General features: G+C 38.0%; 1 protein-coding gene across 1 annotated transcript; it reads left to right on the top strand.

Annotated features, from left to right (window-relative positions):
* The first annotated feature begins 4,137 nt into the window (after window positions 1-4,137).
* On the top strand, window positions 4,138-5,791 carry LOC131779920 (5-hydroxytryptamine receptor 7-like). Its single transcript, XM_059096524.2, has one exon. It carries the CDS (start codon window positions 4,280-4,282, stop codon window positions 5,312-5,314), a length of 1,035 nt encoding a protein of 344 aa, XP_058952507.1. The 5' UTR covers window positions 4,138-4,279; the 3' UTR covers window positions 5,315-5,791.
* Window positions 5,792-14,462: the final 8,671 nt, after the last annotated feature.

Below are 14,462 nucleotides of genomic sequence, written 5' to 3'. Positions count from 1 at the left end.
GAAAATACAACGAACTGATTTCATCATTCAATTAATCAACTTCATTGGTCCAACTGAATAAGTTTTTTTTTTATAGAGAAAAACGAGTCAGATTTCGATAAAAAAAAAGAAGAACAAACCGATTTCATCATCACCACTAATTTTACCAGAACTGTTGCTGGAAAATTCACGGAATGTATTCCATAATCTTTGATGATAGTTTCTACCCGTTTTGGGGGCTGCAGTAATTTAACGAAAAATTTCTTTCCTTTTACCTAAATTTGACAAGGGTTACATAGGAAAAGTATGTTGTATAGTACAGTATATAAATGATTCTGCGGCACGTAAAATCTTTGTTTAACCCAACAGGTTTAAGAATCATTCTGGAATTGTAATTGTGAATTGCCTGTTGTTATTAACAAATAGAAAAGCCTTCACTGTGCTCTGTTCTGTTGTAATGCACACAGGAAGCGGCTAGCGCACGAAAGAAGTGTAGGGAGAAACGCGAGACTTGGTCGAGTCCGACCTTTTCCGAGACTTCTCTCTAGCTTTTTTTCGTTGATTGAAAGTGAAATTTCGGAACAAGCGAGCCGGCAAGTAGCAACAGAAGAACCAAACAAAGGTTGTAAACATGCCAGGCACCGTAATTTAATTTGTTATAACGTGAGCAGAGACGAAAATCCTCAAATAGAAAGCGAAATGTACAGTCCAAGTTTTGAAGGTTTCACACCCAGTGTATAAAGTTCCGTGTTCAAAAACAAAACAGAAAAAAACAGAAATGATGAAAAATATAGCCAAACTGGCATAATTGTTAAAATTCTTACTAATCATGCCGGTGTCAGAGCGAGTGCGATCAAGCTGAGGTCCATCGCGGCTAACTCATCAAGCAAGCCTAAGAAATTTCATGAGTTCGGGTATCCTTTCCGATGCGTTGAGTGGAGGGCCAGATCAGTCACCGAAGCCGAGTTTTACGGCTCTGTCAGGGGGGTCATTCTGTCGTTCATTCATAAAACACTCGCCTTAAACAGTTTGTTTTCTAATTGCCATGTGAAAAAAAAACTTAGGTGTCTTTATGAGCCACAATTCGGCCGGATTTCACTGAACATTTCACTTTCAGATTTAACAAATAAAGATTTAGATTTAGATTTCAGATTTAACAAAGCACGCAGGAAGCGGCCAGAACACGAAAGAAGTGTAGGGGGAAACACGAGACGTAGTCTAGCCGCTTCCTAAGTGCTTTACAACAGAACAGAGCACAGTCAAGGCTTCTCTATTTGTTTTATAATAAAGAATCCGTTAGATTCCCCAAGAATTACTTTCAATTTTCAAAACAAACTCTATTTCCAAAGCGAACAACAGTGTCGTCAGCATGCTCCATACTCTCATAAGGCACGTTACAATAAGCCAATCAGAATCCCTGTTAGAATGGTTCAAATAATCTGATTGGCTGTACAAGACTAAAGCTGTCAAAAATGTCAAACCATCAAAGTTCAAAAACCATCAAAGCTCAAAAACCATCAAAGTTCAAAAACCATCAAAGTTCATATTCTTACAAATTAAAATAGTTCGGCATATCGAATTTAATACTTTCGCTTGAAGTTTTTTAGTTTCTAATACAGAATCTGAAAGTGAAATGTTTAGTGAACTTCAGCCGAATTATGGCTCATAAAAACACGTGAGTTTTTTCACATGACAAGGTAGAAAACAAACTGTTCAAGGCGAGTGTTTTTTAAATGAACGACAGCCGAATTCACTGGAACATGAAGATCGCTCGGGATGACAGCGCCGCAAAACTCGGCTGCAGTGACTGATGTGACCTTCCACTCAACGTATCACTCGAAGGGCGGCCGATGTAGTTTCTGAGGCTTACTTTACTGTGATGACCGGAGATCGCCATGATGAGCGAGCCGCGTTGAACTTCAGTATGATCATATTCGCTCAGACACCGACGTGATTAGCATGAATTTTAACAATTATGCAAGTTTGGTTATATTTTTCATCGTTTCTGTTTTTTTCTGTTTTGTGTTTGAACACTGAACTTTATATACTGTACGAGTGTCAGCTGTGTTTGATTTTTATTACCGTACGTGAGCTTGCAATTTAACTGAGCGTGAAAATCTTTAAAACTCGGAATGTCTATTTTGTTTTTCCTTTGAGGATTTTCGTATCTGCTCACGTTTTAATAACGTAAATTACGGCGCCTGGTATGTTTACAAACCTTTGTTTGGTTCTTCTGTTGCTACTTGCCGGCTCGCTTCCGTTCCGAAATTTCACTTTCAATTATCGGAAAAAAGCTAAGAAGAGGTCCCGGAAAAGGTCGAACATAGTACAATTGGCAGACGGCGTGACGGCTTTAGCTCAGCTCTATGCTCTATAAAACAAATAGAGAATTTGGCAGCTGGCGCGACAGTTTTAGCTCAGCTCTTTACTCTGATAGAGCACACTCTTTCAATCAATGTCAGCGCGCGTTATATGCGGACTTTATTATAAAGGACGTTAAGTCTGATTCTACTAGAGTTCATTTTAACGAGTGACTTTCATGAGAAATGAACGAGTTCTCAAAATTAGTGGGGAGAAATTTCAGTCAGTCGGCCTGTCACTCACTCGGTCAGTCGATTCTTGTAAACATCGGGGAATTTCTTCGCGCAGTGGTATTTGAACAGCTAAAAAATCTTATGAATACCTTGGGCTCAAAAGGCTTGTCCTCAGTGGCTCAGCTTACCGATAAGCTTTGTAGCTATGACTTAATCGATATTTTACTGCAAAGGGGCTCCTTACTAAGCAAATAAGTCGTCTAAGTAGCAACCGAATATTTGTTTAACTATTGAGCTTATCTTTCAAAAAGAGAATATCATATTCTCTTGCTTTCAATCACTTGTGTGAGAGGTGCGATGAGCCATGTTTTTCAAGAAAGTTGACCCTCAAGATATTTTGAAAAACTTGAGAAAGGTATTGCGGGTTAAAAAAACAGATTTCATGAAAAACGCCTCCATAGATGTAGCGAGTGAGTATCAACAACAGTTGATCAGAACAACTAAACACCAAAATAAATTTACTAATAAAGTATTTGTTATAGAAATAATCGTTTTGATTGGAATTGGCAGAGAGAAGAAGCCTCGGGTTATTTTTATGAGTGCTGTGGAAAATTTCCGTGAGAGAGACTAATCTTTATGTAAATCGAATGAGGGTCAAGGTTGTGCCCAGAAACGGGCAAAGAAAAAAAAACAAAAAAAGAAAGAAATGAAAAACACCTTTTTACTCTTCGAAGATAACCTAAAAAAAATACAGCTTCATTAAAAATGGTGCTGAATATTCTCCGAGTTAAAATGAAAAAACTCAGAAATACAGTGTACAATATATTTACTTTATGATCCAACATTAACAAAGAAGAAGGAATATAAAGTAAAGAAAATCATTTTTGACACAGCAGGAGCTGTCCGATTTAAATCGCAAATCGGCGCCGGGATGAAACTAAGATTTGCGATCTCAACTAATTGCTTTTAGAGACATTTTACGACAGTCAATTAATGTTAAACGCGTGTTTTCAACAACCCGATAATGGATTGGGGGGCGGGGGGGGAATGCCAGAATGTGCTCATGGAAATTAGGGAGTTCAATCTCAGTTCAGGATTTCAGTGGTAAACTCCAATATTTTGTTCTTAAGCTATTTTCAGGGTTGCAGCAATGGTCGATTTAACGGCTACCTCCCACAAAAACCACGCTACAATTTTAGACAGGTATCTCTTTCCTCTCAATATAAGAATTCTGCCTCCCCGCTCCCCCCAATCTAGAATATTTTGTTTTTCACTGTGGAAAATCTAAAATCTAATCGGGGAAATGAAACTTAATGTAAATAGATAACAAAAGTGCTTTTGCAGTTTAATTTTGAGTTATCCTGGAGGGTGGAAGTCGAAAACAAAGATCAATAAGACAATTGAATTAAACGTGTTGCCAAAGTCATAACTTGTTTTGATATAAATACACCTATTAGTGTTTGACGCAAATTTTCCAGAGAGATCGTCTGCAAGTCACGTATTTAAAACTATAGCTTTCTCAAATAGGTGGTGAAAATTTTTCACTGACAGATGTCTCATTTACATCTATCTATTTTCTTTTACAGGGGGAACTGTTTGATTTAAACTTATGAAAACTGACATAGCCGTCTGAATAGCGGTAATATTCTCATAAACCATCGCTCATCTTAACCTTGGATATTAGAAAAAGAACTGCGTCATTTTCGTCAAATCCAAACAAGAACACCTTATTCAAGACGGAATTTTTTTGACGCCCTCTTCACGAAATGGTGTCATATTCAACAGAAACAATTTTAACGTCAATATTCATGATAACCGTGTCCTTTGTGGCTGTCATTGGGAACTCTTTGGTAATCCTTGCAATCTTGTGGAATAAAAGACTTCGTACGATATGCAATTTTCTGTTTCTGAACCTTGCTGTGGCCGACATGCTTCAGGGAGCCATTGCTATGCCTCTCCGCCTGGCAGATCAGCTAAATCAAACAGAAAAACGCCCTCTTATTCCTTGCTTGGTTGTCATACCACTTACCGTCTTTCTCTTTGGTGCGTCCAATTTCAATCTCACGTTGATAAGCCTCGATCGATATTTGGCGTTAAAGAAGCCCTTTCTCTATACAAACTTCGCCGATCCACGCAAGGCGACAATTATAGTCGCGCTTTCTTGGCTGCTAATTTTTATTATCGCATTTCTTCCTATTTTCGGATGGGGACAGACAGACACAGCCGATATAACTGATATTTGTTTGTACTCCACCACACTAAGCCGGGATTACTTGTTCATGCTATTTTCCATCGTCAATTTATCTGTCATCATCACCCTAGCTTTTACCAACTATTTCATCCTTAAAACTGCTCGTAATCAAATCCGCCGTATAAATATAACCCAAAGTCACGTAACCGGCATAAATGGTGCCCCTTCGGTTCAAAAAGATGACTTATCGGTTTCGGTCGTCTTAGGCCGACCGACTTCCGACTGTGAGACGATGAATAGCGATCAATCACGAGCGAAAGTTCCGAAGGCCGGCGGGAGTAGAGAGCGAAGGGCAACAAAGATTATGCTGATAGTTGTTGGTATTTTTGTGTTCTTGACAACGCCAATCACAGTAATTGACATCATTAGCTTATTGGGTTGTCCCACTTGCACACCGCTAACACTCATCAAAATAACAGTTTTCATGGCTTATTCCAATGCCTGTGTAAACGTGTTTGTATACGCTGGTTTCAACACGGATATGAGAAATACCTGGATTTGTATATATCGACAAGTTAAAGGAGCGATATCGAGTCGTTTCCGTCGCTAGCAAAGCTCGTAAGAGAAGATAATAGTACTTATAATAGCACAAATAATAATAATGATAATATATAATAATAATGGCTTTATTTAAGGATGTTTATAACAGAGTCGTTTAACAGTTTGATGTAGAAGTCGAACTTAATCGCCCTAGAGATTAGATGCTGAGTTTCTAGGCAAATTGATGAAACCATCTAAAGAAACCGTTTTCGACAGACGGCAACTGCCAAAAATTTAACATCCTTTCGCAAGCAAACCTAACAAAATGGATACGTCTTCTTCCTAACATATTTTCTTTTTCCATTAATAATCTCGATATAGCATTTCACTATTAATTTAAAGTTTTACGGAAACGTAACTTTCACCAATTAGTTTTTACTCGCGTGAGTTATTTGATATATGGACAAGTGAATTAATTAAATCCTTACTGGTGCCAACAAATACCCTGGGCTGCAGACATAGCATCAATATGTATAAGCATGTAGACAATAACTAGATTGCAATAAACAAACGAACTCAGAATCAAGAATTACACGTGATATTCTTTATCAAAATAATCGTTAAAAAAATGAGATCGTTGAAAAAACGGTCTATAAACCTTATATGCATGCAAAAAGCTAGAATAATTTTTTCTTTGTTTGTGTAGGGTAGATTCTCTAATAGATTTGTAAAACAGGATACACTTTATGATACATCTGAAATGTATGAAAAACCACGAGGAAAACATGACTATTGTTACTACTGTATAAATATGTTACTCCGCTAAAGATGACAAACCTCTCAATTAGAAAAAAACAACTAAACAAACAATTAAGCATGAAAAACAATCCCGATAATGACGTTAATAATAATGAAAATAAGAATTATAATACTACTTTTAAACAGAACGAGATATGGAAAAGATTTTTATCTATGATGAATGGTTTAGTAACACACAGCTTTACTGAACGTGCATCAACAGTGGTTGTTCGTAAGTAGGGCGGCCAGAATAAAACATCAGGACCAACTAACTATGAGGCGAGTCTCTGAAGCACCAAGTATTATGGCAAAAACATATAGGCCTTGAACCTGTAATAAAATGAAATAAATGCAATGGATATGCAAGATAATAAACAAATGAATAAATGAATAAAGAGTAGCACACGCATATCAGTTTTTCTTTGATGTCGGAAGTAGCGAGATGTATGTTGAAATTTATCATAAATATGCAATGTCATCATGATCAGTTCTTAAACTTATGATTAAAATGTTTATCCAACCTCTTCGTTCCAAGCCATCGAGGTCTGGGTGATGAGTTTACAAAAGACAAAATGAGAGGAAAGTAATTCTCTTCCGGTCGCTGAACTGACGTTGGTGACCACTTTCGTTCCCGTTGTTGCACTTCCGCTGAGTCCGCTGGAAAACAGACAACGGCGAATGTTTGGGATTCGTGAGGCCTTTTAAGGGTTGCAAACGCCAAACTTGTGTAGAAATATTATAAAACTGTCGGTAGGAAGCTAAAAACACATGCAAAACCATTGTATTTTTCGCGTTTTTCTTTCTAATCCGAAATGAAGTAGTAGCTTTTTTCTTGGTCTTGGTATCCGCGCTTCAGCAATGAATGGCTATTCCTTACAAGTCCCTAATCTATGCAGAACTCTGCATTTAAAATAGTTTGACGTAACATGTTAATATGTTAGTTTTGATAAAAAAAAATCGAATTACATGTTGGTTTTCAGAGACTGCTCGTTTCGCCGTTGTTGAAGCAAATTAAAAGTGAAAAATACATATTAGCTCCCGGGAAATCCATTATTTTATTGATTTATCGCATGCAACCATGTTGTGCTGCTTGTGGTCTCCGACTGTCATTTAAGTAAAATGCTTTAATTCAAAGGTAGCTGACCAATAAGACGTCACTCTGAAAACTTCTTTCCCAACCTGGCTTTACATAATGACATATCGGAAATTTCAAATTCATTAGTTGTCGAATTTAACCTGAAAAAGTGATGAATTATTTATGTAGGGATTCACACCTGCTTGCTAAAGTTAACTTATGATGTTTAGCAACGACGCAAATTGTTGTGTATATTCTTTACGATAAAAACGGCGTCGATTCTGCGCCATTTAAGATGTTTCAGTTGCAGATTGTGTTCATGCATTCACTTACCTGAATCGACGTTTAATCTTTGACGTAAATTGGGAGGAAAATATGTGACTTAATATGTTTGCATTGACACCGACAAACTTGCCGCACTTCATCCGCTTTATTTGACGATTTACGTGAGACGTGAACGTTTTGGACAATTTATTGTCAATACGTCGAATAAAGAAGTCAAAATTTTATTTATTCTGCAAACTTGAGTTCACGAGTGGCTTACAACCGGGACAGCTCAGCGCTCTTCGGCCAACAATATCATTCCACAAGGTAAACCAGATATTATTTCCATTCTAGATAGTAGATTTGACTTGAATAGTTCGTCCAGACATTTTGAATGGACAGAGACGTTAGCCATTATTCTTTAAATCTTCAACGGACTCGAATGGATGAAAGAAGATTTCCGAATGGCAAAATTGGTATCCATGGAAACAAGTTATGCAGCGCTCCTTCAATATTGCCGCCCCTATTATTTGGCGAAGAAGCCCGCCATCTTGTTTATGTCTTTTGTGAAGGAGGCGAGAGATCAAGAAAAAGCAAAAAACACGGCTATCGGAGGAAGAATTGCTCGCTTTGTCGCCATTTCCACGAAGCACCTTCTTTCAAAGATGGGATTGAGAAGTATTTTTCTTGCCGAGAATCTCCCCAGATTTTCCAGCGTGGAGAAAAATTACTTAATAAAGGTGATCTGAGCTCTGATGGGGACCTAAGTCGTTTGGAAGAAATTGGTACTCCTGTTGCAGAGGAAGAAAACTTGAGGACTCTCTCGATACAAGGATTAAAAATGTACAAGAAAAGAAGTAAAACAAGCCATCAATCAGGATTAAGGAGATCTGAGGGGGATCAAGGAGGGGCCAGTTTGAACAGGGAGACAGATAGGAAATACACGTCTGCCCGAAGCGGTTGTAAAGTTTGTGCGGAGCGAACAGGTAACGAGAATGAGAAGAATAAATCAAAGAAAAAGATGATCAAGATAGTCCTGCCTTCATCCATGCAATAAGACTTTGGCCGAATTAGTAACTATTCTGACACTGAAGGTTCTCTTTACCAGTGAGAACTGTTCACTTGGTCACTAACAAAGTTTACTCAAGTCCTGGAAAACTCATTACATGGCAGATTTAATTTGGACACTGACTTAGAGGGTTGGTTCATGGTGAATAACCTTACCAAACACTAACTTGGTAATCAACTGTTCAAATAATGAACTGATCATCACAGGTGATCTGCAGTTAAATCGTTAGGTTTGAAAAATCCGATTCTAATAAGGCAATACTACCAACTGGGAGTAGCTGCTAATTCACGAACAATGATAGGAATAGATATGGGATTTACAAGTTTATAAGCCGCGGATTATCTAACACGCTCTTAAGGTAAGGAATACTTGCAAACATTCCGAAAGCAATAACTCTTCTTGTACTGAGAAATTAATAATTCTCGGGCAGTTCTGTTTCCCGAAATTAAGGAAAGGAAAATGGTACAATATACACGATTCAAGGATTCGTACATTTCGATAGAAAGAAGTGATGAAATGAATTGCAGTTATTGGCTGACTAACATTTAAAGGTGAAGTCAAGATAGAGCCAGAAATCTAAACAAGTGGCTCATTCAGACTAGGAATAGTAGTACAGTTTATTTCAATAGAGAGCATGATTAAAGTCAAAGACTGTAACCTCCCTCATGGCCTTATAAATTATAAATTGCAAACACATAATATAACATAGCTAGTAAATTTGTCTAATCAAATTCAATTGCGCGAGCGTGCTTCATATTCCTATTGTGCACGCTCATGACGTCAGCAAACATATCCCTCGAGAAAAACATTTTCCATCGGGTTGAAAATGTTATAAAACAATTGGTTCATACGTCAGCTGTGCGTTCATCGAGATATGAAGCACTTGGGAAGTTTAGAGAGCACTCAAGAAGTTAGAGTTGCTCGAGGCGTAGCCGAGAGCAACTCTTGCGCATCTTTCGTGCTCTCCAAATTTCCCGCGTGCTTCATATCTCGATGAACACACGCTGACGTATGAACCAATTGTTAACTATAACATAGCTAGTAAATTTGTCTCATCAAATTCAGTTGCGCGAGCGTGCTTCATATTCCTATCGTGCACGCTCATGACGTCAGCAAACAAATCCCTCGAGAAGCTAGAGTTACTACGCCTCGAGAGTTACTACGCCTCGAGCAGCTCTTACGCATCTTTCGTGCTCTCCAAACTTCCCGCGTGCTCCATATCTCGATGAACGCACGCTGACATATGAACCGATTGTTAAATGATAAAAATACTAAAAAAAAAAAGGTTAAATCACTTATGTAGCTAAAAGGGTCTCTCAATTTCGAAGCTGTCAGGCGTGAATTTCCTTATGATAAATTCAGAGGAACTTCATCAAATTTTCGTCATAGTAGAAAGACAGACTAAATCAAATGTTGCACGGTTTAACAGAAGCATAAAAAAATATTCGCTTCATATTATTAGTACGTGGAATGGGAAGGTGTTAGACCTAATATCGTATGCTTTTGGTATTTATCAGTGAGGTAATCTGTTATGTGTCCATCCAGAATTTTTTTTAACGTCCCCCCAGCATTTCCTCAAGCTTCCTAATCCTATACCCAGATCCTTCTGTGTAACTGTAACTCACCGCTGGGCCGTGTAAGGTCTGGAGAGCCTACAAGTTTCCCGGACGGTCGCCGGTATTCTTTAATATCCCTTGGTGGAGTGCCACTTTGAAAGTAAATGGTCACACCCAAGAGCAGTTCAAATGAATTAATCGAAGGAAAGAGCATTTTTCCACATATTGTGCGCACAGTTGTAAATCGTGCACCTAGAAACTACAAAGAAATGTTGTAAGGAGATTTTGTTGGGAATATAATAAACTAAAAGTGGCTTGAACTATTCGCGTATTTCGTGCCATTTATGGCACACGTGCTGTTTTGAAAGGTTTTTAAATTTCATTCGCATGCGCCGCGGGTAATAACGAAAACTTTCAGAACTTCACTTGTACCTATAAATCATGAAATTAAAGTTATAACAAAATCCTCGGACGTGTTTGGTTATCACTAGCCCAAATTGAGTGCAATGTAATTGAACAGTACGCGTCATGTGCGCACGCTGTTGTCGTTCATTCCGCCGAGTTAGCTGGTTTTTTTTTTTTTTTCATGTAAACGTATAACCGATGGTAAATTTTTGGTTAATTGAAAACGGGAATTCGTGTCGTCCACTTCGGTCTGAAATTGTTCGGATTCTTGCTTCGCGGTCACCCGATTTTGTAAATCACTCTTATGATTATAAATTGAATTGGACTCCACTCAGTCCTATTAGCATCACAAATTCACTCGCGTTTATACTCATAACACAGCTAGTAAACTCATGAAATCAAATTGAATTATGCGAGCAAGCTTCATAATCCTGGTGTGTTCGGTAATGGGAAATAAATTTGCATTTAAGCTTAAAAATGGCTCATTTGTAAGTTATGCTCTCATCGAGATACGAAGCACTTAAAAAATTTCGAAAGCATCTCAAGTGGCTAGAACGGCTGTTGCTCTCGTCTTTGCCCCGAGCAGTTTTCCATTGTTCACGCGTCTTTTATGCCCTCCAACCAACCCGCGTGTTTCTCCCAACGAACACACGTTGACGCACCAATCGATTGTCATTATTAGTGGTCTCGACGCAAAAAAAAACAGTCGCCATTCAAAGCAGATGTAAGAAAAAAAATAAACATATCAAAATAAAGCAATTGAAGAACCACAGGATGAGCGTTTGAGCCCTCACGACTCCGCCTTTCAGTGAAGGTCAACGATGCAAAACTTAGATACTGTAATACGAATACGTGACGCTCAAGCTGAAGTGTTTTACTGGCGCAAACTCTACGCGGTAAAAAAAAAAATTAAGAAACAATCAGGACGGTGATATCATTCAGTATGTAAAAAAGACGTGCTCTTCAAAGGGAACATGTCTTTCTTCGTGTTATTCGATTCCGCAAATTAGCGATTGCGAAAACACTCAATGGCGGGCCTTGTGCAGGTCTCATCAGAAAACAAGTGTGCATCTTGTCTTTGGCAAGTCAGTTGTAAAATTATGTATCGTAACAGGTTTTCAGCTCAGTTATCAGCCTTTACGCTGGTCAATAAATTCTGTATTGGACCTGCGTTTCGCTTGGTACATATGGATTCCGCGCGAACTCGATAACCTCACTTATTAAGACAAGAGCGTACTCGAAATATTGAACCGCTTCAAAAGATTTCTGGTAAATCAGTGCCACTTCACTTAAAAGGAGTTTAAGTTTTCATTTTCGAGTTATTTATACGTTTATCAAAACCGTATTTTTGGAGTTTCTTTTCGAATAAAACGACGCTCGGCTGCCCACATGGAATAGAATATCTCATTTCAATGTTTTTATGAAGGTATTAGAAACTGCTAAAAGGCAAGAAATTGCTGACAAAGAAAAACAATGACTTTCAACTTCACAAATACAGCACCAGCAATAACTTGCATCCATAGAAATGGTGTTAAAAACACACGAGGGCTGCGTTTTTCTTGCCGAAAGCTTGAACGGTCCTGAAAAAATTTTTTATTCATTCCCTAATTTTGAAATTTGCGTGCACCACGTCAACCTTTAATCACACAACGAACAAATCAGCGCCAGACATTACAACAGCTAGGCCAAAGAGGTTAGGTGCTCTCGTTTATCTCGTAAACACACTTGGAAACCTGCCGTTTTTGTCTTTCTTTGACTTAGAAAATTATTGTTTTCGTGAAAAATCGAGCGAACAGCCGAATCGAGCAAGTAGTCGTTGATAGAAGATTACTGGAAATTGGCCAAATTCTTTAAATTTAATCAGTCAATTAATCAATTTCTCTTAGGTGTTTTCATGGAAAGGGACAAAGTCGACGCAAAAAGAAAGTAAACTAGAATGAAATGAAATAAAATGAAAGATGAAACCAGGAAGTCAAAATAAAGCCTTCTTTATCGAAAATACTTCATCAAGAAAGACTTTTTCGTGTTCTGGGAATGTCATGCGTTTTATGTATGAGCCTCTGGATCGAGTGTGAGGGTAATCTCACTCACATCATGACACTAATAAATCGATTGATTGGCAAAAAGCATTTACAAGAACTCAGTGATACGTTAAATAAAATGAACTTGCGGTCTTCTTTGTGTGGTCAAGACGTGTTTTGCGACTCTACAGTCGAAAAACCGTGCCAAAAAAGATTTTTATAGTTACAGAAAAAGCAATTTGAGGCAAAAAATGGAAAGACGCAATAACAACAATAAAAGAGAAAGAAATGTTTTCTCGTGGAATCAAAGTGGGCGATCCCGAGCAAGTGAGAAGGGCACATCCTACCCGCCTGAGTAGCTGGCAAAGAGGGGTTATTGCATATATAAATGGCACTATTGCATCCCTGCTGGTTTTATTTCAGAGAGTTCAGACGAATACCAACCTTTTACTGCAAAGGGATCAACATGTTCGTTCAAGAGAGATGATTGTGGCTGCAATGAAAAAACTGACGATGGGCATGATGATGCCTTACATGGCCTCATAAGTATGGCAAGTTTTTTTCCATTAAAACCAAGTGGCTATATCATTGTCGACTTTCTGTGCAATTTTTGGCTTTCAAGCACCATCAACTGCAGAATCAAATCATCTAAACACGATCCTAGACAAAAAAAATGGTCAACAATTTAATTTCCGACCATTTTTTGGTAAATTGACAGAAATAAACTTTTTTTTTCGGTTTCCGAGTGGTATATTCTGAAACAATTATTTATCTCAGTGTCGGGGAAAGAGGCAGACATTTACCTCGGTGCTTTCGCGGCTCGATAAATATCCACCACTAATCACCTCCACTTCGGTGAATAATTGTTAATTATCAAACATTTCTGATAAAAATAGACTTTAACTTCCAACTCTAGTTTGAAACTTACTATGCCGATGAGTAAATATATTCAACATAGAATCTTTCCTTTCATAAATTTTGATTTAATCTTACATTTAAAATAGTTCCGATTATATCAGTATTTTATTGAAAATGCTAAGCATTTTTAAATTTCTAGTTGGGATTTTTATTGTTAGATGTTTATGTAAAACGCGAGGACTGTAAAAAGCTCACACCCCATGTTTAAATAAAGTATGTTATGTTATGTCAGTATGTTGAGAAAAGGAAGAAGTTACTTAAAGAAAAACAAAAGTTTCAAGCTTAGCAGTTCACAAGTTGATATTGGAAACAAGCTGAACCCTTAAGCTTGTAGGAGTTTTTAACAAGTAACTGCCCTTTTTCAGTGACAATGCATTAGCTAGCTAACAGGTGATGGGAACAAATAAACTAATCAGCCAGACTATTGTCTTGACTGGTACCAAAATCCCTCAACTAAGTTACCTTAAAATGTAAAGCGGCTAATAGGTAGAGATAAGAACCAAATTTAGTGAAAGGTAAAAAAAAACAAAGGAGAGACGAGGACAAAAACCAAGTAAATTCATAACGTGGTGTTGAAGGTACTGGAATTTAATATTGTGAAACCTGCATTGATTAACGCCGGTTTGGTTTCCTATCCTTCTTTAGAATAAATGGTATGGGAACTAGGCTGAAAAGGAAAATCCTAACCAAAGCTTTGCTGTCTGCTGCTGTGATCCTCGAAGCATTCCTTCGAATTTCCTCATTGCAAATCCATTTCAAAACTTCGGTTGGCAACTGACTCTTTTTCTTTTTGGAGTGAAACTTTTCCGGGTGACAGTAGCTGACTTCAGTATCATCAAATGAGTTCAAATAACGCTCATAGCTCCTTTGAAATTAAATCTAAATCATTTCGAAACTTTGATTTTCATTTGGGATGTAGAAATGAAGGAAATTTAACTCGGGTCATCGAGGCCATTGGCAGGCAACCAGACCAGTTGAATGGTATTACTTCGGCCAGGAGCTACAACCACTTCACCAAGCGACAGCCAACCAGGAACAATCATCACCAGCTACTTGCCGGGGCTACCAACACCTGGCGTCTTAAGTGCTCGGTAAAAGATACTTTTTTAAAC

This window comes from Pocillopora verrucosa, chromosome 9 (genome assembly GCF_036669915.1).
Source record: "Pocillopora verrucosa isolate sample1 chromosome 9, ASM3666991v2, whole genome shotgun sequence".
NCBI lineage: Eukaryota > Metazoa > Cnidaria > Anthozoa > Scleractinia > Pocilloporidae > Pocillopora > Pocillopora verrucosa.
This window is presented reverse-complemented; position numbering and strand designations above follow the sequence as displayed.

Excerpts from the sequence above, each read along its gene's own strand:
- LOC131779920 (XM_059096524.2), top strand. The coding sequence starts at position 4,280 with ATGGTGTCATATTCAACAGAAACAATTTTAACGTCAATATTCATGATA.